The 26,697-nt window shown below is 34.0% G+C and overlaps 1 protein-coding gene across 2 annotated transcripts in view; it reads left to right on the forward strand.

Moving 5' to 3' along the window:
• Positions 1-23,979, forward strand: part of Aldh-III (Aldehyde dehydrogenase type III) — a 67,170-nt gene extending 43,191 nt beyond the window's left edge. For both annotated transcript variants that reach the window (XM_072525761.1, XM_072525760.1), the window contains exons 3-4: positions 11,852-12,112; positions 19,223-23,979. In XM_072525761.1, the coding sequence (XP_072381862.1) occupies positions 11,852-12,112; positions 19,223-19,815 (854 nt within the window). In that variant the 3' untranslated portion in view covers positions 19,816-23,979. The remainder of the gene's footprint in view (positions 1-11,851; positions 12,113-19,222) is intronic.
• Positions 23,980-26,697: the final 2,718 nt, after the last annotated feature.

The following is a 26,697-nucleotide window of genomic DNA, read 5'->3' on the forward strand; positions in this document are numbered from 1 at the left end:
ATATGGCTTTACTGGTTTTTGATCGTATCCACTAAGAATCAAAATGCCAATAAAGTATTTTAGTTCTTGAAGTGAGATATTTGGATCGGGAATATTTTTGAAAAGAGCATACTTTTTAGTTTCTAACTCTTAGCTATAGGAATAATGGTTCATCTCAAAATAACTCGAACAATTCAACAGGTGTTCAATTCTCATATTCAGAAAAAATTGGTTTTGGAAAAGTATCCAGACGATCGTGAAAGTCACCTCGTTTTAACCAAGGATATGTACATTTTGATGGCGCATCTCTAGGTGCGTTGGCTTCAGTGGCGCTAATTCTCTCATTATTTGCAAGTTTTACGTCGGCTTGGGCACGAAGTTGTCTTCCTGACAAACTGTCAAGATCTACATCATCATTTTCATTTCCAGATTCTTCGTCTATGAGAACATTTACTTCTGGATGTTCTGTGTAAATGGCATCTAACTCTACATCGCCGTAAGCGATTCGGAGTGCTTCTTCTAGGGTAAAACCGCGCCTAAAAAGAAAAAAACCGTAAATGCTAAGAAATACACGCCCGTATATGCGTTTATGTATTACATAATAATATAAAATACCTCGCATTTCACAGTTCCCTAAAATTCTCTGTTGGTATATCTTCAGATGTTATCTAATAATGGCTGTTCCCCAAATCGAGAATATCGTAATACTTATTATATAAATACCTTTGTTGACACAGCGACTGTGCAATTGATAAATTATGATATCTGATATGATTTATAAATTACTGTGAATAAATCACTGGTAGTGAAATCACGTCCCATTACTCATGCGTTTATTTTTGCAAAAATACGGTAGTACTTTATCCTATAATATACAGTGATGAGTGGCTTAAGAACCGGCAAAATAACGCAAAAGATAGAAAACATAATACGTTGTGAAATAAAAAGAGATGAAAGTAGTAGAGGTGGGAAATTATCGATAGAAACCTCTAATTTACATTACATTACATTAGGACTATCGATAGTTTCCCATCTTTAGACGTTAGCTTATGAGCTAGTTGACTTTAGTCATAATATTACAAGTATGACGTCGAACATTAACATTTTTTAAATTTCGCATAAAGTAAAAACTGATTGAAGGCAATAAAGCAAATGTAAGTAAACAGTTTAATTAGTAGTAATTTGATAAATACAGAATAACAAGCTATGATAATTCTGTATTGAGAAGAGTGTATGCGACGTCTCAAATCACAGTTTATTATTGATAAATACTTTAATTTTGGATAAAAACATACTCGTACTTGAACTGTTTTTACTTACATTACGTGATACGTATTACTATGACTGAAGTCAACCAGATCATAAGCTAACGTCTAAAGGTAGGAAACTTTCGATAGATCTAATGTAATGTAAAGTAAATTACACGTTTATATTGATAATTTCTCACCTCTACTACTTGCATCTCTTTTTATTTCACAACGTATTATGTTTTCTATCTTTTGCGTTATTTTGCCGGTTCTTAAGGCACTCATCCCTGTATAGCGTTTATACCGTTCCATATTATGTACTACTGAACTTTGGCGCAACACCGTACTAAGTGGTAACGAAATATTTAAATAAATTTGAAAGATTTAGTGTACCATGTACCTTCATGTAAGGTTAACTTAGTAACTTAGTAAGGTAACTTACTTTTTGTGCTAAAAAAATTCCAAGAAAAAAAAAATAAATGTACTTTCTCTAGATTGATGTCCATTTTAACAGCTTATTTTAAATGTATACAGGCACAAAACTTTCGCATACTATATCAAATTTCACTATACTTACACCATCTAGGCGATCCTATCACAAGTTTCCTTGCAGCGCACTGTTTAAATTTCATAATATTGCGTATATGTAACACTAGGATATTAAAGCCTATAGATTGTCTCAAAGTGACTAGTCTGTACAGAGTAAATGCACAACATGGATGCCATACTTCTTTGCAAACTTGTATTAAAATAAACGTCACTTCTTACTACTTAGCCTAATCCATCTTTTGTGTTGAGGGTAGCTTAAGTACTAATGCCCAATAACGACCCTGCCTGGCTTCCTTCTGTCAGTGGTTCTCAAACATAAATAATATTTGCTACAACATACTTGGGTTAAATTAAAATAAAATAGAAATTAAGAAATGCCTTTTATTTATGTCACACAAGCAGTTTGTTTTTAATTCTACAGTATGTGCTAGCGATACAAACCATTTGTTTATAGATTTAAATAAAATCGAATAAAATAAAACTAAAATATAAAGAAACATTTTATTTATGTATTGTTCCGTTCAAAAGTTAAGGGGGGAAGGACTATCAAAAACCGCACTGTATATGTTGGCAGTAACAAAACGTAGAAATATCTGAAAATAAAACTAATAAATACGTTGAAAATAAAAGAAGTCATTGTATTTAATTTCGTGTGTAAGTAATCGTAATTGTACACCATTATATTTAGTTCCTTTTTCTTTCAATCGCTGTCACATTTAGTTTCTTCTTCACTATCATCATCATCATTATTATCGTCACTGTCATCACTATCTCCGTTATTTATATTTATAATAATTAGTTCGATATCGTCCAACAAATTGTCAATTTCCCACATTTTTTTTCTATTGCTATTACGTGGTTTACGTAGTTTTTCCATTTCTCTGGCGTAATGACCTGGTACGCTGCTGTAATTAAATTTCGCATTTCAGCTTCTTTAAAACTCGCGTTGCGTCCAGCTATATACCGTTTCACTTCACTCCAAACCATTTCGATGGGATTGAGTTCACAGTGATAGGGTGGGAGCCTCAAAATCTTCACATTGTGCTTTTTGGCAATATCTTGTATTATGTACCTGTCATATTTTGCTTTGAAGGCCTTGACTACATCAAGTTACTCGCATTTTAGGTAGACTTCTTCAAAAAATAAGTCCTTTGACAGAAGTCATTCTTGAATATCTTTTTTTAGTGTTGAACTGTTGGGAATTTGTTCTGACTTTCTGCTGTGATAGGAGGCATTGCCCATTACCACAACAGTTTTTTCTGGCAAATTTAGCATTAAGTTATTTTCGAACCAATCTTCGAAGGTCGGTCCATCCATTTCGTCGTGGTAGTCCTGAGTATTTTTCTTTGCCAAAAACGTGAGCTCTGCTCCATCAACAAATCCACTGGTAGATCCTGCGTGCAATAAAACGAACCGTGCACCACGAACTGTTGGAGCTTTTAATCCTGTTGTCAGACCACGAACAAAAGTATCGCGATGAGATGTAATTGTTTTATCAACCCATTCTTTTTTCACATTGTGCCCGATATTTACCAATGATTCATCCAAATACACTATGTTGTATCCTTCTGCACGGTATTTACGAATTGCGCGTAAATAACGATGACGCCACGAGATGATTACTGGTTTTTCAATCAAGATTGAATTTCTGCCACGTTTTATAAACACAAAATCCATATCAGTCAGCAAGCGATGTAGCGTGGCCCGTGAAAAGTTGGGCAAAGTTTCTTCGACATTTACAACAGCTAATATGGTGTTTATTGTTGGTGGTATGTTATTACGAAAAAATTGATGAACTATTCTACGAATTTGGCCCCTGACACCTTCATCGTACTTTTTGTCACCAGAATTACCAACCTTTCGATTTTTGGGCCTGCTCTTTGGAGATTGTAATCCAGCAGGTGATGAATATTCCTGTCGTATGCGAAACAGAGTCTTTTCGCAAACACCACTCATTTCTGACACTTTCCTCATTACACTTGATACAGAATTGTTGTTATCCTTATTAAGATGATAATCAATAATATTCATTAGTATCTGCTTCTCTGAAAGTTTCAGAGCTTTTCCACGTTTCCATTGAACAATTTCCTCCATTTTTCGGTAAAAATTCGGCGTCAAATATAACAATAGCCAACAACAGAAAATAACAATAATTGCCAACAGCAAATCACAACAACAGCCACTAACAAATAATAACAATAACAAAACAGTAACAGTACATCCAAGATGGTACAAATAATCGTAACTCGAATATGTTTACGCGCTCCGAAGAACAAATAAAGACTAATTAAGGCCCTGGATGTATCAAGCTTCTAAACATATTCTGTACAAGAATTACTTTAATTGCTTCTTAATTACTGAATAACTCAGAAGAAAGTATTTGCAGTTGATATCAACCAAAATTACAAATTCCTTACACATTATGGCAGTAATTAGCACCGCAGGGACATGAATATCATTTTAAATTTGGCAGTTAGTAGAAATTACCGGAATTATTTTAAACTTTGAAACAAATGTTTATTTAATGCACATTTTATTATACTACTGCTACTAATAAAAGATAAAAGTTGATAAGTTACTATTAGAAACATATAATGTATAGTATTATGTAAAATTATTAGCAAACGATATTTTTAAATTACATAAAATTGTACGTGTGGACTTGTTGAGTTTAATAACTCCTGGTTTATTCCGTTTATTTTGAAAGATAGACAATAGAAAACGCCATCGCTCACTGCATAAAACTGGCAACGTCTTGGCGAAATTCACATAAGGTTAGCATTGCATATCTTACCCTGTACGGACTAGTCACTTTGAGACAAAGTATAGTCTAGTCACTATGCTAGTATTTTAGTCGAGTAGCGAGTAATTTAGTAACTAAAATACATATTCCTGCCCAAAAATCGTTCGCACTTGTTCTAGTACAGTTCACAAGTAGGTTGGGTTTCGCAAGATGAACAGCCTATAACGCAATAAAGTAAATAAACTGATTAAGCTAATCGTAACGGCTGTTTAAGATGAGATAGTTGAGGAAATTTGTGAGATTAATAAAAAGAAGCTATGATTACGAAATTGGATCGATAAAAGAGATAAACTAGGAGCTACCAATTGTCTTCTAAAAGGAATTAGCATTGGAAGACCCCAAAGAATACTTCGATATTTTTAGAATGTCTGAAAGTTCTGTAAATTTTCTGATAATAGAAAAAACACTCTCAAATACAGCTGACCCTTTTAAGAAGTGAGATTCCCGCAATAACAAAACTACAAGCAGTTCTATACTTTCTTAATATTCCACAATCATTTATGTTGTAAATATTTGTAAATGAATTTTAGTTTTTAATTTTAGTTAGAAACGAAATTTTTGGGGCAACTAATGAACTCGACTAATTCAACTGGTTCCGACTTGTTTAGCCGGTGAACCAGTGAGCACCGATGCGTGGTGGGAGGTGCTACTCGCCCGAAAAATATCGAATATAATGGATCGACTCGACTAAATTACTTACTAATCTACTTGACTAAATTTTTGTTGTTCAGACATGTTTAGTTACTAAATTACTCGCTACTCGACTAAAATACTAGCATAGTCCGAACTAGGCTTAAAGCCTAGTTCTAGGCAGTTTCTACAAGGTTCTCGCACCTTCCTTTCCTTTATAGTCTTTTTAGTCTTGGAAGATTTATATTGTTGGCCTGCCATCCTCTTCTTTTTTCGTTCGTTTTGTTGCCACGTAGTTTCGTCCCTTAAACGTTTCTTTCCTTTGCTTTGATGATTGGTTTCCGTGAACTTTTTTCATTTTAATTTTCACCCTCATTGGTGATTTCAAAATCATTGTCAGTATTCGAGTAACTGCTAGGAATAAATGAACTTCCCGAATAGTCAAATCGATCTTCATCGTCTTGGTGTATGCTACTTGTAGACGGATTGAGCTCCAGTGGTGGTTGCTTAATCTCGTTAATAAGCACGCTGCTACTTAAAGAAGGTATGTTGTTCTAACACAACAGCAGCTGCATTTCAATTGTATCCTCCTGCAGGTTAACAAAGTTGTAAGATATATCTAACAAAGACGGTGATGTGATCCTTACAACCATATCCTAATCCGAATTCTGACTCTCAAGGTAATCTAAAACAATAAAAATAAAGATGTGCAGGCGAAAAAGAGAAATACAATGACAAGAGCTTTGAGATTTATTTCTTTTACTTTTCTAAAGCAATAATATCAGTTGTTATATGTGACTGTGTATCTTATATAACAAGAACAAAATAATTCATTCTTTTTTTATTTTAAACTCATTAGGTATAACTTTTCTATTAAATGGAGTACGAATGTTAAAGATCGTCACTGTAACTTCAAAACAATTGTCTTTAAAAATGTAGTTAAACTTATTTACCATTACCATTCGAAATACGTTTATTTTCCACTAATGAGGATCCATTATTCACGTTTTCTTTACTAGCACTTCAGCGCAAGCTGAAGAATTCTGCGAACTGAGCAAACGCACATATTGCACTATACAGTGTGTCCGTAAAGTATGGAATAAATTCGATACTTTCTAAATGAAAATCCTTTTTTAAAAAATCTAAAACACGTCGATTTTTAAATTTATTGTTCTACATTTTACAATAAAATTACATTATACAAGGTATGTAATACACATTACAGTGATCACGTCATCGGCTTTTTTTTTTTTAAATGTAACGTCCTTATTTTAGGACATTTTTAGATCGATAAAAATGAGCTGATTTCAAAAAAGTATAATACTCGGGTCTAATGGATATAATTTGAAAGATATGCACTTAGAAAATAAATTATTTATTATCAATTGCAAAAAAGTAGCCTACTTCTAGTTTTTGGTAAACTGTAATTATTTTTAGTAACGTTCAATAACAATTAAATAGTACAATAATTGTATTAATTCGTGAATGTTCTGTATTATTGCTTAGAATTAATTTTAAGTAGAAATGAATTTGAGTGTGAAGCAAAGAATTGAAATACTCATGATGATTGGGTATGGAGACAAATCGCGAACTCAGATGGAAGTATGTAATTTATTTAATGATAAATATCCAGAAATACCCATCACGCAGTCAACAGTAAGTAAGATTGAAAAGAAATTTCGAGAAACTGGTACGGTTGAAAATGCACACAAATCAGGTCGTCCCTCTGTAAATTATGTTACATTAGATTTTCTACTTGCTTTTGAAGAACATATGCACACTTCTGTTCGTAAGGTTAGTAGTGATCTCGATGTTTGCAAAACAACGGTACACAAAGTACGTAAATGTAAGTAAAATAACTAAAATGCACAGTTGTACAGGAATTAAACGAGGATGATCCAGATAAAAGAATACAATTTTGGGAAATAATGATGGATAACAGCCACCGAAACTCTCTCTTGGTTCAAAATATTATTTTTTCTGATGAGGCTACATTCAAATTAAATGGCGAGGTCAATCGTCAAAATTGTAGATACTGTAGATCTACTTGAGTTAATTTATTCCCCAGTACAATTGAATCACTTATTTGAGAAACCCCATAAGTCATAATTTTACAAAAATCGTTTTTTCACTAAAATGAACTTTTAAACTGTAAATACACATTTTTGTAAAGAAACGCCTTCAGTCAGTGTATTCGTAACCTAGTTACAGCGGTGTGATTTGGCGATGTATTAGAGAAACCCCATAAGTCCATGACTAAAGGCGTTTCTCCTATGCACCGCGCATGTCGTCGATACGGATGATGCAATAATGCCAATAATTTGCAGTCAAGTTTAATCTTGTGTTGTGACTACACGTAGATAAATAAATGTGTAGTGAATACGAATACAGTAGTAATAATATTGTGGATTACTTATTTCTATTATATCTTGACAAAAACATTTTAAAATGAGTGAAAGCGACAGTGATCATAACGATATTAATTTACCTTATAAGAAAAAGAAAGGAATAAAAAGACCCTACGAATATAGAAATGAAATAATAAAACGAGCTAGAGTCAAAGGAAACGAATACATCAATTGGAAGGGAAAAAATGTTCCTGCAGTTCCTTCTCCATCCTCCAAAGATTGCAAGTAAGTTGATAATTTGTTAATTTTCTACTAAAAAGTTTTCTTTGAAAACAAGTTTTTGTTGACTGATCAAATTAAATTTATTAATATGTACTTAATTTTTAGGTGCAGGAGAAAGTGCTTTTCATTGATAAGTAACGATGAAAAAATTCAGATTTTCCAACGATTTAGGGACCTGACTACAAAAAATGAGCAAGATTGTTACTTACAAAGCCTAATTTCCGCAACTGAAGTTAAGCAACGACGTAGAAGAAAAGGACTTGGTGAGTCTTCAAAACCTAATAGAAGTAGTAGCTATGTATACTCCATATCAACCCCTAATAGAAAAATTACCGTTTGTAAATTAGCCTTCTGTTTTCTTCACGGAGTAACAATTGATCGAGTGAGGCGACTTGCATTTCTTCTAAGTGCAGGAAAATCACCATTCGACAAACGAGGAAAAAATACCCCAGGCAATGCAATTTCTGGTATTATTACAGATGCTATTCGTGAACATATTAAATCATATCCCACAAAGTTAGCTCATTATACTAGCAAGGAAAAGTATTATTTAAATGAGAAACTAGATATAACCCTTATGTACAAAATGTTTACAGATAAATTTCCGGAATATGCCACTGTTAAGTATTCATATTACAGAAAAGTTTTTAAAGAAGACTTTGAATTATCATTTGGAAGACCTCAGGTAGACACATGTTGTGTGTGTGAGGGGCTTGCAATGAAAATAAATAGTACGCATTTAAACGACAATGCAAAGAGAGTTGCAGCCGCCGAGAAAATGGTTCATCTACGTCGAGCTAAGAAATTTTCAACTCAAATGAAATTGGTTAAAGAAATGGCCAAGTCCAACGAGGAAATTGGGGTTATTTCTATAGATTTTATGCAGAATCTTCAATTGCCACAAATTCCGGTGCAAGAAGTTTTCTATCTTCGCCAGGTAACAGTGAACGTTTTTTGTATTCACAATAATAATACAGGAAAAGCGACGTTTTTCTTGTATCATGAGGGTAACGGTACGAAGGGGCCGAATGAAGTTTGCTCATTTCTCATGAGATATTTTAAAGAAAACATGCCGTTAGTGAAATATCTTCATGTTTTCTCGGACGGGTGTGGGGCGCAAAATAAAAACCACACTGTGTTAAGGTTTTTTTCCGCTTTAATTTCGCTCGAAAAATTTAAGACTATTGACCATTATTTTCCTATTAGGGGTCATTCCTTTCTACCCTGTGATAGGGATTTTGCGGTGATTAAAAGAAAAATTAGAAAAGTAGACCGTATATACACCATCGAAGAATATGGACAACTGATAAAAACTTCATGTAAAAATAACCGCTTTAATGTGGTATTGGTCAATGCTGAAGACGTAATTGATTACAAAAGTTGGTGGCCAGAGTACTACAAAAAAACCATGTTATCTGCGGAATCCAGTGGCAAAAATATTCCAAGGAATCAGAAGGTTCAACTAAAAATAAGCCAATTCATGCATTTTCACCACTCCTACGAGAACGCAAACTTGGTTGTAGCACACCCTTTTATTAACGGATTAACCAATCACACCTTCAGGCTTAACAGTAATAAAAAAAATACACTAATATTGCCTGAAGCATTGGCATATCCCAGTGGAAAGATTCCGATCAATTATAAGAAGATTGTTGATATAAAAAAACTACAAAGTTATATACCGGATGTAGAAAATATCCAGGATTATTATAATGAATTGTTCAACTGGCCCACAACGACCAATAATATACGTGAAGAAGAAGATGAATGATCACACATTTCGTTTTTTTTTAATTGTAATAATATTTTTGTACTTTTTAATATAAACTACAGTGCTATGTGTATTTTTTTTTCATTTTAATTCCTTATAAAGTTTAGTTTTAGGTGACGCTAAACAATTTATTTGAGAAACCCCATAAGTCAACCAACTTTGAGCTTAAATAGAGCTTATTCTCAATCTTTTTTTCAAAAAATATTGGATAGAAAACGTCAGCAAGCAGTATATAAATGGAATTAGGTCAGTATTTAACATGTAGAAATCTTCGTGCTTTCCTCACACAGTTTTTTCTGTTTTTCCGAAAGTTTTGGTTTTGGGACTTATGGGGTTTCTCAAATAAGCGATTCAATTAATCTTGGAAGTTTTGATAAAAGTTTATGGTTTCAACAGGATGGTGCGCCTCCGCATTATGCTTTAGATGTTCGAAGGTACCTAAACGAAATTTTTCCGAACAGGTGAATTGTAAGACGTGGACATATTGAATGGCCAACGAGGTCGCCAGACCTCAATCCTTTGGATTATTTTATGTGGGGTCATTTAAAGAATGTTGTTTATAAAACGAAACCTGCAAATATTGGAGACTTAAAAACAAGAATTCGTAAAGAAATAAACAATATTTCTCAAGAAAGCATAAACAAGGTACTACAAGAATTTGTACAACGTTTGGGTTACTGTCAAATACAACAAGGGTCATTTATTAATTACTGGATTACTTTCAAGTTATTTATTATAATTTATTTATAATTTATTAATATTATAAATCAATAAAAATTAATTTTCTAAGCGCATATCTTTCAAATTATATCCGTTAGACCCCCAGTATTATACTTTTAAAATACAGAGTGTTACATTTAAAAAAATAGTCGGTGGCGTCATCACTGTAATGTGTATCACCTTGTATAATGAAATTTTGTTGTAAAATGTAGAACATTAAATTTAAAAATCGACGTGTTTTAGATTTTTTTAAGAAGGCTTTTCATTTAGGAAATATCGTATTTATTCCATACTTTACGGGCACACTGTATAATTCCCACCTCAACAAGCACAAACTTGCCAAATTTTAAAAGATTATGGACTTAATGCTTTGCCTGAATTGCATTATGTGGGACATAATACTTTTTGTTGGACATCATTTGGTTTTACCCTGGGAAATGTATACACCATTTGAATCTAATACATTTGAAATGCAGAAGATACTGTTTTGTTCTAAGCGCAATTGTGGACTTAATACTGTTCGTAAAAGGTTATTTTGGCCAATTTCAGTCGAAAAAGCGAATAAGAAACACCAGTGAATAGAGCGAAAAATTTTATTTCCAATGAGCCAAAAAGTAGAAAACTGAAATTTTGGACTTAATGCAGTTTTGCTCTGAGGTACAGATTTGTTTATTAGCTTAAAAATTGTACCTACAGTTGTTTAAAAATTTTTTCCTAGATCTTTTGTTTAATGGATTTAAATTATTCGAATTTTATTCTAAAACCTAAATGCCCTTTTATAACCAAAAAAATTTCAATTATTTAAAACTTGTTTGTAAGCTCTGCATAATTTAGAAAATTAATAACTTTTTTTAAACATTTAGATTGCAAACTTATTTTGCGAAAACGACTTGGTCGATTGTACTGAAATTTTGCTTAGTGTTTTTTTTATACTAAAAAATTTTTTGTGTAAATCTTGAAAGTTCTATATGGCTCTTAATACCTGAAAAAAATTATTGGAAAAGAATGATTTTTCACACTTTTTTAAGGCTTTTTGCTAATTTTGCAATAATATTTTTTTTGATTTTAATTCTATCTTCTAGTAAATTTAATTGTAAAACTTTTTTGTCTTCACATTTTTTTTTCTAAAATACATAGCTGCCGAGATATAGCAAAGAAAAGGAAAAAAATTGAATTTTTCCAATTATTCAGTGCACTTTTTGAAGTGTCTGTACAGTGAAATTATCATTTCTTTAATATTCAAAGCGCTTAAATACGAGTTACCCAAATGAGGGTGTTTTAGAACAGCTACCTCCTGGCCTATATGTAATAAAAATTAAGAATAGTTTTGATGTTTAAAAATCTCTATAACTGTTACACAATAAAATATTATGCAATAGTTTTAATGATTTATGACATAAAGCTATTGTAATGGAGACTTTATTTATGAGAGGAATGATTCCATTATGTACTTCCTGATATTTTTAATATCTTACTAATATAAGGATAAAGAAATAAATACTATAACGTATATTTTCCGTAGGTAAAAGTCCCGTCTATTTGGACAAATCAGCAGATCTGGAAGTTGCGGTCAAGCGAATATTATGGGGAAAATGCGCAAATTCTGGACAGACCTGTATTGCTCCCGATTACGTCCTTTGTTCCAAAGACATTCAAGATAAAGTTGTTAAAATTGCTAAAAAAGTGATAACGGAATTCTACGGAGAAAATGTGAAAGCTTCTCCTGACTTCGGAAGAATTATTAATGATAGGCATTTCAAAAGGATTGTGGCGTTATTGAAAGGTAAGAGATAAGTGGTAGATACAAAAAGATTTTAACACATTGACGGACACCAGCTAACGTTTTTTCGACCAAACCAACGCACTTTATTATCTATTATACTATGGAATATTTTAAACTCAAATTTTTAGATATAACTAAACTGCTTAAAATTAAGTGACTTACTAAAAAAAAAGCTATGACGGTAGGAGCCGTCACCGTCCCACCCGGCAAATATATTATATCTAATGGGACACAACGGCTGCAACCGTTCAATGTAATTTTACGTCAAATTGTCTTATTAGGTATTTAGGACATTACAGAAAGTCATTTTTGAACAAAACAAATTAGTTTTTTTCTATATGCTATCTTTCAAAGCATGGTACAAGACAAAGAGGTGGAGTATCCTGGCATGTCTTACATCTCCAATGAGTTTCTGTTCTCTTCTTGTCTCTGGAACACTGTTTACAACGTAGGTAATAGAACTTTCTCTGATGGTTATCTGGTCTTGGTATTAGTTCTTGGAAGTGTTGAGATACTGTACCAGTAGCACAATGAGGTTCTGAATTGTCACTACGTTCATGAATTGGCTTGAAATTGACACAGAAACGACCATCTTTGAAATTGATATCGAGACCTAATAGCGATCTAATAAGAGCTTCTCTGTATTCTATGTATCTTATCTTTTTTTCTGTAATTTTTTTGTACAAAAAATAGGAGTTCCAAACTGTTAGATCCAACAAATGAAAAATACCTTTTTTGTACCAGAAAATAGTTTTTCTCGGACAGGAATAATATGATATCATTTGATCTGACCGATTAATTCCAGACATAAATTTATTGTTGTTCTGAAGCTATTTTCTTGTGGCATTTTAAATTAATTTATATTTAAATGGGAATAAGCCACAATTAAAGGTTAAAATACGTTTATTGACGTTTCAATTTCCACTTCGGAAATCGTTCTCAATTTGATCAAAATCAGAATTTGATATCATATCGAAAAGTAAATCTTCAATACTTACAATATCTTGTTCAACAAAAAATAAATTTGATCTATGATATTGTAACCTTTCGTGGATCATGGACAAGCTGGCTCTATGTAGAATGTTGTTCAACCTTCTGCTTGAATATGCTGGACGTAACTTCAAGCCCTTTGGTATTAGGTTGTTGTCTCTACATCTTCGTAAAAATTTGATTGAATTTTGACAATGTGCCAGTTTCTTGTATAGAATTTCCAATCTCCGAAAATTTTGAATAACGCTGGGCCCATAACGGTTTCTTAATATTGTTCTGAAGCTATTTTCTTGTGGCATTTTAAATTAATTTATATTTAAATGGGAATAAGCCACAATTAAAGGTTAAAATACGTTTATTGACGTTTCAATTTCCACTTCGGAAATCGAGAACGATTTCCGAAAGCACAACGTTAGTCTCAGTTGAAGATCGAATTCTGAACAAGTCAATACCTTCTTGAATTTTACGAAAGCTTGTCGAGCTTGCTCAATGCGACATTTTACTTCCCTGTCCGATGACCAGTCTTCAAAAAGCCACGATCCCAGGTATTTAAATTTACTCACTCTTTCAATGGACTTAGTATTCAGTGTTATGGTGGAGTTTTCAATTGCATTCAAGTTTATGGAGATGATCATAAATTTGGTTTTTTTGGTATTAATCTCTAATCCCATTCGCTTACTGTATTCTCCGATTATAGTGACAAGTTGTTGAAGATCGACTATGTTGTCACAAATTAAGACACCATCATCAGCATATCGTATGTTGTTGATCAATACTCCATTCACTTTGATTCCCATCTTTGTATCCTCCAAAGACTCTTGAAATATGGCTTCCGAATAAATGTTAAATAAAAGAGGGGAAAGCGCACATCCCTGTCGAACGCCCCTTCTTATATGTATGGGTTTGGATATAGAATTGTCTATTTTTAACTGTGCCGTTTGATGCCAGTACAAGTTTTCAATGCATCTTATGTCTTTTTGGTCTATATCAACTTTCTTGAGGATCTGCATTAACTTGTGGTGTTGGACACGATCAAACGCTTTTTGGTAATCTAAAAAGCATAGGAACACATCCTTCTTCTGATCGTAACAATTTTGGACCAGCACCTGTGTTGCTACTATTGCTTCTCGTGTTCCTAAACCTTGCCTAAACCCGAACTGGGAGTCACTGATGTCCCATTCACATTTTTTGTTTAATCTTGATGTAGTATTTTTAAGAATATCTTTAAAGTGTGACTCATCAGGCTAACGAGTCTGTGATCCTCACATCTTTTTGCATTGACTTTCTTGGGCAGGGGAATAAAGGTAGAGCGTAACCACTGTTGAGGATAGCAGCCAGTTTCATAAATTAAGTTAAATATTTTGTGTAGTGCTGAAATTCCCCTTTCATCCAGTAATTTGAGTATTTCTGACGGGATTTCATCTGGTCCAGGTGCCTTATTGTTTTTTGAATTTAATATTGCCTTTTCTATCTCCTCTTTGGTGATTGAAGGGCCAGTCAGCTGGTCGTCTGTATAAACTTCACTCATGGGTCTTTCGTCATGGAAGAGCTCCTGGATATAATTTTCCCATATATCAATTTTCTCCTTTTCACCCAGCACTATCTGGTTATCCTGATTAACTATGGTAGTTGGTCTTCGTTTTCTGTATATTCCAGCAGTCTCCTTAAGCTTTTTATGTAAATTACGGTCGTCGTACTGTCGTTGTAAATGTTCTAGATCGATACATTGTTGCTTAAGCCATTCATTTTTTGCTATTCTTATTTTTGCTTTTATTTGCCTGTTAATGTTTTCATACATATTGCTGCCATCTTGGTTATTCTTGTGTCTTCGTCGTTCTTCCATTAGTAATAGTATTTCTTCTGTCATCCATTTTTGCCTCTTGTTATTTCGTTTGTACAGCTTTATGATGTCTGTTACAGCACTTGTAATCGTATTCCATGTTGGTGTTAGATCTTCGGCAATGTTTGTCGTCAATATTTGAATTTGTGCCTTTATTTCATTGCTTTTTTCTGCTTGTATCATTGGGTCTTTCAGTTTGTCCAGTGCTATCTGTTGTTGAGTTTCAGGCTTGTTCTTGCATGAAAGAGCGATCTTTATGACGGCCACTAATAGTACGTGGTCAGAAGGGACATCTGCTCCAGGGTATGTGCAAGCTCTTTTGACAGTTGTGCTGAATCTACCGTTGATAATAATGAAGTCTATTTGATTTCTTATTATGTTGAGCTCTATCGGCTGGAGATTTCCAAGTATAAAGGCGACGGGGCTGGAGTTAGAACCATGTGTTGGTAACTCTCATGTTTTCTTCTTGACAACATTGTATAAGTCGGTCGTCCCTTTCGTTCCTTGTTCCAAGACCATAGGGTCCAACTACGTCTTCAAAGCTGCCCTTCCCTATTTTGGAATTAAAATCTCCCATAATTAGGTTGACATCATGTTTCTTTGTCAATTTAAGTAGTTCTTTGATTCCACTATAAAAGTTTTCCACTACTTCATCTAATGCGTCTGTAGTTGGTGCATAAACCTGTATGATGTTGAGATTATTTGGCTTTATTATTATTAATTGGCTATATTATATATCTTTCTTTTCACTGTACATAAATCGTCAGGATTGTGAGAGTTGCTAACAAATCGAACAAGTTTTGTATCTTTCCATTGCAAATACAACAGCCCTTATTTACTCATTCGCCAGTCGGTATCGCCTCTTTTAATGAATTTCTCAAGTTTTAAGTCCTTATGCTCCATTTTTCGCCCTTTTCTTACAGTTCCACATGCATATATACCTTCATTTAGAAAATCTTGCTGTAGTTCTACGCCATTAAAAAAATTGTCAAAATATACTCTATGATGCTCTACAAGAGAACGGGTAAGATCTTTCAAGACACGGGATCCAAGGTTAGTTTCAGCTTTATCGTCAAACTTTCCGGTATAAATTTGAAAGCGTGACACATATCCTGACTTGATCCAAATTTTATATCCGTGTTTGATCGGCTTTTGTGGCATGTATTGACGAAATCCTATTCGTCTTTTGAATTTTATCATTGATTCGTCAACGGCTTGATTTTGGGACGGCAAATAACACTTAAGAAATGTTTCCGATCAAATGTCTATCAACGGTCGTATTTTATACAGTTTATCAAATCCTGCTTCATCTTTTATAGGTTGAATGAAATTCTCATTTATGTACAAATTTGCCAGTAACCAATTGAATCGGTCACGAGAAATGGAAGACTAGATGAACGGATCTCTCATTTCAAATTTTGCAGACTAATAGTCTTTGTAAGAACATTTACGTGTTAGCCCCATCATAAGATTAACCCCAAAGAAACGTTTCAATTCTTCATATATTGTTGGAATATAACGATCCCATATTGTTGTGTAGCGCAGCGAATGGTTTCAAAAATTATTTTCTCAAACCATGTGTACCAACATCATGGGAAACATTTGGACCAATGTGTTGTGTAAAATTTTGAATTTTAGACGGATCATATAATGACATTTTCGTTAAGTTACTTGACGATTAGGCAGCGGCGCCTGGTCTTTCAGATCTGAGTCATCGCTCTCCAACTGAACATCACCTACAATCACTGATCACTTTGTTCATATTGTAAAAAATTTAGTTCTATGTCGTCGTCAAGGTCTTCCTCAGATGGTGCATCTGAAGTATGTGATCCACTGTCAGATGGCAGATCATCTAATAAAGTATATCTGTCGTCAGAAGATATGTTGATGATGTCAAAATGCCACTTTTCTAAAACCAAAGAAAATAATAATAAATGATAATGTTGTCCCTAGTGGTCCCGTATTGAACCACAAGAAAAGTATCAAATATTTCGAAATGTATAAAGTATTTTTTAAATTTTTATCACTGTACCTACTTTATAATCATTATTACAAAAGAAAATGTACAAAACTTACCGACCATTTAAAAAGTTTGAGAAAAACCCCTAATTATAAATCGAAGAAACAAACAGTAACGATTTTCATATACAACTAAACAGTCATGAATAGCTTGCTAGATAAGCTTCCAAGATTATGCTAGATTCTAATCCCGAACGGAGAGGGGATACATTTTAACACCGAACGATGGTGTGAGGTTCCGGCTAGCGCTTACTAGGTCACGATATAAAATTAAAATAATTGTGGTACTTTATTGAAACCACTCGGACAGGGTTAAGGTGTTGTTGACTTAAGGAGGACTTGGGGGAAATAATAGGGGAAAGTGATCCTTACTACATCAAAACACAATATAACTAATGGTTATACAATAATGGTTATATATAAGGTTACGAAATTTACAAAAAAATATATAGACTTAGATGCTTTAAAAAAACTTTTTGGTATTTTGCTGCTATCCGCTGCTATAAGTAGCTTCCGGAACAGCTCTAAGTAGTTTCCAGCAATAGTTGGCAAGCACATTCACTGTTTTTGTTTTTTGGTACCATTTTTCTATTTTTAATATGTCCATATAAAACCTTTCACCGTTTTCATTACTTACCTCCCCTAAATTTGTAAAGAAAAAGTCCAAATGGGAATATAGAATATGAATTTTATGGGATATGTTAAATTTCATCAAATTGTATGCATCTAACAAGTCTTCTATTAACTCTATAGTTGTCAATCCAGTAATTTCCTTATAAATTCTCACATGCCAATTTGATAAAAAAGGTATTTCATGCTCTTTTCTCCACCGATCCCAAAGTATTTTTAGAAACAGCATCTCTAAATAACTTAAGAATCTGAGGACCTACAAACATTAGCCTTGGGAATATACGCTATTCCCAAGGCACATGTTATCTTCTTAGATGAGACATTAGTCCACTGAGATGGTTGAAGTGCATAATCATATCCCCACTTTGCAAAAAGAAGGATGCAAATTGCAAAGTACGTTTTCTGTAATATATTTTTTTACGAAGGGTTATAAAAGATGCCATATGCTTAGTCGGTTAAATAAGAGGTCGGATTGATCTCTGCTCAGTTCCAAATCTCTTACAAGGTCATTCAACACCCCTTGTGAAATTAAATCAATCAGAAGATCTAGATGTACTTGGGGCAAGGTAAACGGTTCATCTGGAGATTTGTGGATGCACCGTCGTACTGAACGGTTTAAATAGTAAGTCCAAATTGGGATAAACAGTAGAACGTTTATTTTTCGATTAAAAAGTTGATGTGTTGGTAAAATCAAAAATAGAAGTTTGTTGTGTGGGTTTTTGGTTCTCTCTGTATCGATTTGTTAGTTCCTTTAAGTCATCGGTTAGACTTCTTTGACAGTTATTACAGCACATATGAGGGCTTCAGCTCTTATCTACTAAAATATAATTAGTATGCCTTCATATTGAGAGTATATACGTTCTTCCGTTGAGGATTTTGTTGTAAATTCTCCGCACACATAACAAAATAAATTTACAGAAGTCTTACAATGCCGATGAGACATCACACAATTTAAAATGTAAACTGAAAAACTACGAATAAGCACTATATTTCCTTAACGATTGACATTTTAAATAGCAGTATTAACATATTATGCAGGAGAAATCTGGACGAGACAAACCAAACATGACAATAGACGAAATACTGGAGATATGAAGTTCTCGAGGGAGATTAATGGAACGACAAATTATAACAGAATAAGAAACGAAATAATCAGATAAAACTTACACAAGTAACCCATAAACAGTTATTCAAAGAAATTTATTGTGATCGTGCAAAGTAGGGGTAGTAATTAAGAAGGAATTTGATTGTAACAAAAGTCGATCTGAGGACCCTATAAAGTAGAAACAATGAGATTAGGATCGGCGAAGAAGCTAGAAATAAAGTAAAAATAAAGTAGGGATATTAAGAAATTGATTGTAATTGAACAGAGGTGGTGAAACAAACGTTACTTTTTCTTCAGCGGCGGACGAAAAATTGATAAGGTTTGAAAATTTGGGTATATTTATACTAAAAAAAAGGAATGGCTAAAATAATAAGTATAAGTACTTTCGACGCATATTATTGATATTAAATGTGATGCGAGGCTTTAAACACGCATTGCATAATCAATTAATTTCGTTTGTTTTTTGTACTTTTAAAGTAGTTGTACTATTGTATGTTACTATTTTTAATTCTTATTTGTGTTTTAGATGCTAATGTTGCCGTTGGAGGAGAATACGATCCCAGTGAAAGGTTCATCTCCCCTACTATTTTAACAAATGTTAAATCCTCAGATCCTGTTATGCAAGAAGAAATCTTTGGACCCATTCTTCCAATCGTTAACGTTGAAAGTGCCTACGATGCCATACAATTTATAAACTCAAGGGAAAAACCTCTTGCACTGTATATATTCTCAAATAACAAAAAGGATGTTAATCAAATCCTAAACAATACGTCATCAGGTGGTGTATGTGTCAATGATACAGTCATGCACATAGTACCTCTTAGTCTACCCTTTGGAGGTGTAGGCAACAGCGGCATGGGACACTACCACGGCAAATACACCTACGAGACATTCGTACACAAGAAGAGCGTACTGCACAAGAATTTGGGTTATATCGGAGAGCTGCTAAGCTCAGCTAAATATCCTCCATATACAACAGGCAAACTTAAGTACTTGCAACTGTTGCTGACTCCTGGCTTGGACATTCGTGGAAGATTCATGTCGCACTTGTTAACGTTCTGTTGTGGAGTAGCCTTTGCATATCTTTTAACATATGCAAAGCCTTTCCTTCCTTTTTAGTTCTTACCAATAATATTAAAATAAAAAATCATCACTGAAACGACTACTTTGTGTACCTAGTGTTTATATTAACTCTGTTATTGTCGTTATTTAATATTTCGAACAGCTAGAACTTTAACCTTAACTATGTATGACTGATTAAACCTTTTTGAAGATATGTTTAGAACTTATTTGTACATTATTTATAATTAGTACAGTCGTCAGAGATTTGACCTCTAAAAATCATACTACGAACTGAATTTTGCTAGAAATTTCCATTTTAGGACCCCAAAAAATTTTTCAAAAAAGTTCACTCGTACTCCCGGGCTTTTCCCTACAACAATTTTTAGAGGTTTAGTGGCATTTTTATCTCTGACGACTGGAGTATTGATAAATTAATTTATTTATAACAAAATTAAAGCTTTAGGATTTGGTAATGCGTTTTTAGCTGTCTCTATTCGAGTTACATCGGTGTAAAATTGCTTCATTGGAAGCCGAGAAAATGTATTTTTTTTACATATACCGATTTTGAACTTTGAAATTCAATTTTCTCCAAGTTAATTTTTTTGGTATTTTTCACGGGCAGTACCGATGGTTTTTATTATTATAACATGTTATAAATATCTTGAAGATATGAAAATTTTTATCGAAAAAGGGCTCTCAAAGACAAAGGTAATGGTTTAAATATTATGATCCTATTGTTTATAACTTACAAATGCCGGTCAACTTTGACCGGTTGTATCTCAGGAACCACTGCTCGTGGTTCCCGCTTTGTTTTCTGTTAAAAGAAGGGTCTTGCCGAGTCTTTTCCAACGCCGTTTTCTGAATTTAATTTAAGCTAATAGTTACCGAGTTATTCTATTTGTTTATACGCCAAAAAATTGTTTATAATTTTAAAACATTCCTGAGGCTGCCCAAATAATCCTATTTCAATTCTGTCAAGTATGCTAGGTGTAGTGCTTTTTTATAAGTAAAAAAATTGGCAAACTTCTATATGGTCTGGTTATTGTTGTGCAAGATTTGAACTTCTTGGCTTAGAATTCCCATTCTTGACCCCCCTATGATGATCCCCCAATGACCTATTCTTTGTTGTATATCATTTGTTTGACTGTCTCTGCTTATTTTGATCTCGTATCCCAGATATTTGTAATTGTATGTTTGTTGTACGGCATTATTGTCAATAGTCATATTTCTGCTTTAGTTTTATCTTTAATCCTGCACTTTTAGACTTTAATAAGATGTCATCAGCAAACCTCATATGATTTAATCTTTCTCCATCTATATTGATGCCCACATATCGCCATTGAGTGTTCTTAAATATTGACTGTGGAGCTGCCGTGAACAATTTTAGTGAAATATTGTCTCCTTGTCTTACTTATCGACCCAAGCTGAATGTTTCTGTGTTTTTGTGTGGTTGTATATTTGATATAGCGATCTTATCAAGGTTTCTGATTAGTGGCGTATACCTGTAATCTCTTCGGCTTTGTTTTAGTACTTCCAATACTGTTTTAAACTCTACAGAATCAAAAGCCGTCTCGTAATCGACAAATGCATGGACCAGTGGTATGTTGTGCTCGATGTATTTTTCAATTAATATCTTTATGGTATGCAATTGGTCATTTGTGCCATCCTGCTCTTAAGCCTCACTGTTATTTGGTTTGACAGAATCAGATTTTTATAAAGAGTTTGTACATATGTGTCAAGAGGCTGGTGGGTTTATAATTATCTAATTTAGTAATGTCATCTTTTTTGTGAAACAGAACTATCATGACATTGTTCCCATCTTTTGGAATCGTACCCTGGTGTAAGCATTTATTAAACATTGCCCTTACAGATTTAAAAAAGATTTTAATAAATCGGTTAAACATTTAGAATTTGTAATGAACGGCTAATTTAATAATCCGCATGCTACCGCAGAAGTAAAGAAGCCACGCTAATAGGTACGTTACTAAGAAAACTCGGAGAGGTGGGCAGAATACTTTGAGGAACTGCTGAACCCAGAGGAAAATACCAATGAAATGTAATTACAAAAAGGACCGGAGTAAAACAATAATGAGGCCGAAATAAACGAACCATGAGATCAGGAGATAGAGTAAATAATAAAGCAGCTGAAGAATAACAAGAGTCCAGAAGATAACGGTATGACAGCAGAAATATTCAAGGAAGGTAGACAGCTATTGCTCAAACGAATTACCAACTTAATAAAACGAATTTGGAAAAATGAGAAATTACCACAAGGTTAGAAAAATGCATCCATATGTCCGATCCACAAAAAAGGAGATAAAAAGAGTTATTCTTCTTATAGTGTCGTGCACCTATAGTGCGGTGGCGAATTCTGTTTTTTGCGACATGCAAAAGATCGCCAGTGTTATTTATGCCTGTCCAGTTCTTTATGTTCCGTAGCCACGACATTTGTTTGCGACCTACTCCTCTCTTGCCTTCAATCTTTCCCTGGATGATTAGTTGAGGGATTGCGTATTTTTTCCTCTTAGAATATGGCCGAGGTATCCAATTTTTCATACCTTGATCAAAGGTACTGAATAAAAAAGAATATGCCAAAATTATAGAGGAATTGCTTTATTGGATGTAGCATATAAAATATTGGCTTTATTAATAAGAAACCGACTAATAAAATATGAATCTAAAATAACAGGTAAATATCAGGGAGGATTTAGAAGAAGGTTTACAATTGATCAGATTTTTACGATCAAACAAATATTGCAAAACGAAAGCACAGACGAGGAAGACCAAAAAAGAAGTGGTTAGAAGAGGTTTAAACCGATGTAAGAAAACTAAGAATACCGGACTGGGAGGAAAAGACGAAAAACATAGATGAATGAAATAAAAATAGAACCCATGGGCTTCCGGGTCTAAAGAGCTGTTATACATAATGTTATGTATAACAGCTCGTCCTCTTCTTCTCCACTGACTTTGTTTCCCTTGCGAAGTCGGACTGACTTCCGTTGCAGTGGTCAAAGGAAGGCCTCTTCACTTAAGTCTTCATGGGATCATATCTATATATTCGTTATATACCTTTATCATAGTCTAATATAAACTCACGTATGTGATAAAAACAATACCTTCTTAATTATCACCCATCTCTGACTGGCATTACCACATGGTACCGTGTGATATTCACATGTATACCCGCAAAATATTATACTTTATTTTAGAAATTCTTGGTGTGCATATCCGTGATGAATATTGGCGATCATCATGGTAACCTTTACCTTGTCTGCAGCAACGCGGAAAAGCTACACAGATGTTGTATGAAATTCTTTAACCAGGATGTTTTTCTTGCTTGACCTCGCCTTCTAAATATTCTTCCCTGCAGGATGGCTTGTAGGAGCGCATATCTGGATTAATTTCGCATAATGTGTCGAAGTACTGTAGCTTTCGAGAGTTGATGGTAAAGGTAAGTTCTTCTTCATTCTGTTGAGGACCTCTTCATTTGTAATTGGGTCAGTTCACGGGATCTTGAAGGTAAAGGGATGATAAAACTATCAAAAAATAACTTGAAAGATTAGAAAACGTTTATATCGCAAATTAAGAATATCGGACAGTCGGTAAAAGCTTTAGTTCGATGGTTGGTTCAAGTTACAAATTAAAATGTATTGTTTTCTGAAATCCCAATCGTTTACGTATTTCCTCATCAAATAAAATTTAACAAGCCAAAACAAAATCTGAATTTATAATAAGATTGTATTCAAATTATGTTTTGTAAACAGGCTAAACCACCCTTCGGTGTTCTAATAATAGCAATGTTCTTGTGTAGGACACTAACTACTATTTCTAATTGCCCACTATCTGCTTTACAAAATAATTTTTGTTTGCTGTGTAGTTGACCTACTTGTTACATACATATGCGCACATTTTGAAGTACTTTCGAACACGCATTGATTTCTGTTTTAATAGTTAATAATTTTAACATTTAATACAACATGAAATAATATTAATCTGTTTTAATCTTCACAACGTGTTTTTTAAATAACACGTAGATATTGCAACTGACTTGACTAAAAATCTATTGATTTTGTTCCAACTGGTCTTGAAAAAAAGGTTGTAGTTGTTTCAGTCAATGCACAATTAAAATAGAGTGTTACTAATTGACAGAGTTTATGTTAGTGATCGTAAGATTCGCATTTAGATTTTTATATATTTTACTTGTATTTAATACAGTTTGGTGCTACCTGTTTTATTATGAGAGTTTTTTTATGTCTACTATTTTTTATCAATTGCTTTATTACTTTTTTATATTAACATATACTAGTTACTATTTACTTCATTACTAGTTATCAAATTTTTGATACCAACCCTTTTTTCATATAAAATTGTTTAATATACAAGTTAATAATATAGTTTTATGTATTATAAAATCACTGTGTCTTATAATTAAATAAAATATACATTATAAAACCAAATGATTTTTGGTATTATTAACAAATCCTCTACGTCAACCAAACAACAATAGAAAGAGTGCATCGCAGCATTATTATTAGACGATAATGATTGCCATGATGATCGTTAAGATTCGTCACGGATGGACACACCAAGAAGACGAATTGCGTTTGTAGTACACCTAAAAATAGTACTATATGGGGCGAACGAGTGCGTGTGTTATTGTAATTCTTCTTCATAACTATTCATTTGTATCTGTTTTGTAGCAAATATTGAATATTTTTACTTGAATACTAATACATGGATGTTGACCAGATATCAGACAGGTAAATTTTATGTGTTCTTTAAAGAACCTTCTTCTATTTTTTAAGTTAAATCCTAAGAAATATAGAAATACGAATGGCTGCCTCATTACACCAAGCACTTTTTAAATGTGATGTGAAATGTACAACTTTTAAAGTGGTTTCACATCTATAACAGGCGGGTTTTAATGTTTTTTTTATTGTGTTTTGTGTTGACAATAACTCTTCCATGAGGTATTTATAATCTCCTATAAGACGAACCTCTGAAGATGGCAAGTGACAATTTGAAAGTACTTAGCTGATTTTAATAAAAATTTACACACTTTCAAGTTTTTGATAACATACACCTGTTGCCAGTTTGTCCTATATTTCAGAAGGGTGTACAAGTCATACAGTCTTTTTAAAAATCCTAAGAAGCCCATTGGGTTGTTTCGAGGTTAAAATATGCAAGTAGCTTTTTAACAAATTTTATATTTTGTTTTTAATGTAACCTGAAACTCCAGAGTTTTGGGGTATTTTGGTATGAAAAGGACATTGGATAAGTAAATCTGATTCGAAGAATCGTATTACAGTCTACAGTGCTGACATCTAGGTTGTGAATATAATGTCATCAGATGAAGAGAGCCATGTTAGACGGGTATGTCCTATACGCAATCTTCGTATGGTTGCCATAGTTTTCCGAGATAAACTAGGACATGTACTAGGTCACTAAATGTTTAATTTCATGCAGCACTTTAGTAACTCTGTATCTGTAAAGTAGGGAGGGCGAGTTAAGTTCCACAGCAGTTAGGCCACAATTGACCCATTGTGCATCCTCCCAGGGAGCTGTCGTCCTTAGGTCATTGTCCATCCTGCCATTTCTAGAAAGGTGGAGAAGTCATCAGGAGACATCTCCCTTTGATGCTGACTTTTCAAGGTTACTTAGTGTTACCCAGGCAAGTCTACATCCTTGCCCTTCTTCCTTTCTTTTTACGGTTTGCGTATGGGAGTGACATTTGACAATTTTCGCGATTGTTGTAGTTGACCAACCAAAAAGATCCCCAGGTCCTAAGAGTCTTAGGTCTGTCGCCTTCCTAGCCAATTGGTCAGCAATGCGGTTGCCTTTATTCCTATCGTGTCCTTTAACCCACCTCAGGATGATGGTATTACCATCCGAAGCTTGAGCTAGTGACTCGCGACACTCCGTTACTAACCCTGTTGTGATACGTGGTCTATTCAAGGTTAGTAGCGCTTGTCTGCTATCTGTGTAGATTATAGTTTTCCCTGCTATACCTTTTTGGGTTACCTCTTTTGCGGCTATGGAGATTCCAGCCAGTTCTATCTGAACTACGCTGGCATTTTTGCCCATACTAGGGCTTTTTGTCCATGTGTAGAACCCGTTGCTGCTGAGTTGGTCGACTAGGGTGTCTAGAACTATGTTCCAGAGGAGTGGTGATAGAGCCCTCCCTGTGGACACCTTGAAACCATGCCACTAACAGAAACGTCTTCTATATTTATGCTTATTACTCTATTATAGAGCGTACTGAATATTCATTCACTTACGGCCAGGGGAACATTCCTGAAGTTGAGCGGTTTTATCAAACCATTGTCTATGACTATACCTAGGGTGGATTCTTTATTGTCCAGCGATCTTTCAATTCTTCCCACTACACGATGCAGTCCAGAATCGGTATATCTTCTCGGAGTATATGCATGCTGATTTGGGTGAAGTGGGTTATGGACCCAGAACTTCATCCCTTATGTACATCTCGCCTAGCCTTTCCATAGTTTTCAACAGAAAGGATGTTATGCTCATTGGTCGGAAAGCCTTTGGTAGGGTGTAGTCCATCCTACCTGGTTTTGGTATGAAGACCACACGTACCTCTCTCCACTTCCTAGGAATATATCTCAGCGAAAAAGAAGCTCTGAATATTTCCACAAGTCCAGTCCCCACCGTAGTACGGCTGGATATATGCCGTCAGGCTCTGGCAGAGCTGGGTAGTATCCGGATACAATATTCGGATACTTTTTATGTATCCGAAAGCTGTATCCGGATACTTTTTAAATTTTGTATTCGGTATCCGTATCCGTGATCAAATTTTAAAGTATCCGGCATCCGGATACTTTTTTTGATATTCGGATACTTTTAAATATTTATCGCCCGCCGATAATGCACCTAACGTAGGCACAACACTGCCATTCCTTCAATCCAGATGTGTCTAAT

This window comes from Diabrotica undecimpunctata, chromosome 3 (assembly GCF_040954645.1).
Source record: "Diabrotica undecimpunctata isolate CICGRU chromosome 3, icDiaUnde3, whole genome shotgun sequence".
NCBI classification, from domain to species: Eukaryota; Metazoa; Arthropoda; class Insecta; order Coleoptera; family Chrysomelidae; genus Diabrotica; species Diabrotica undecimpunctata.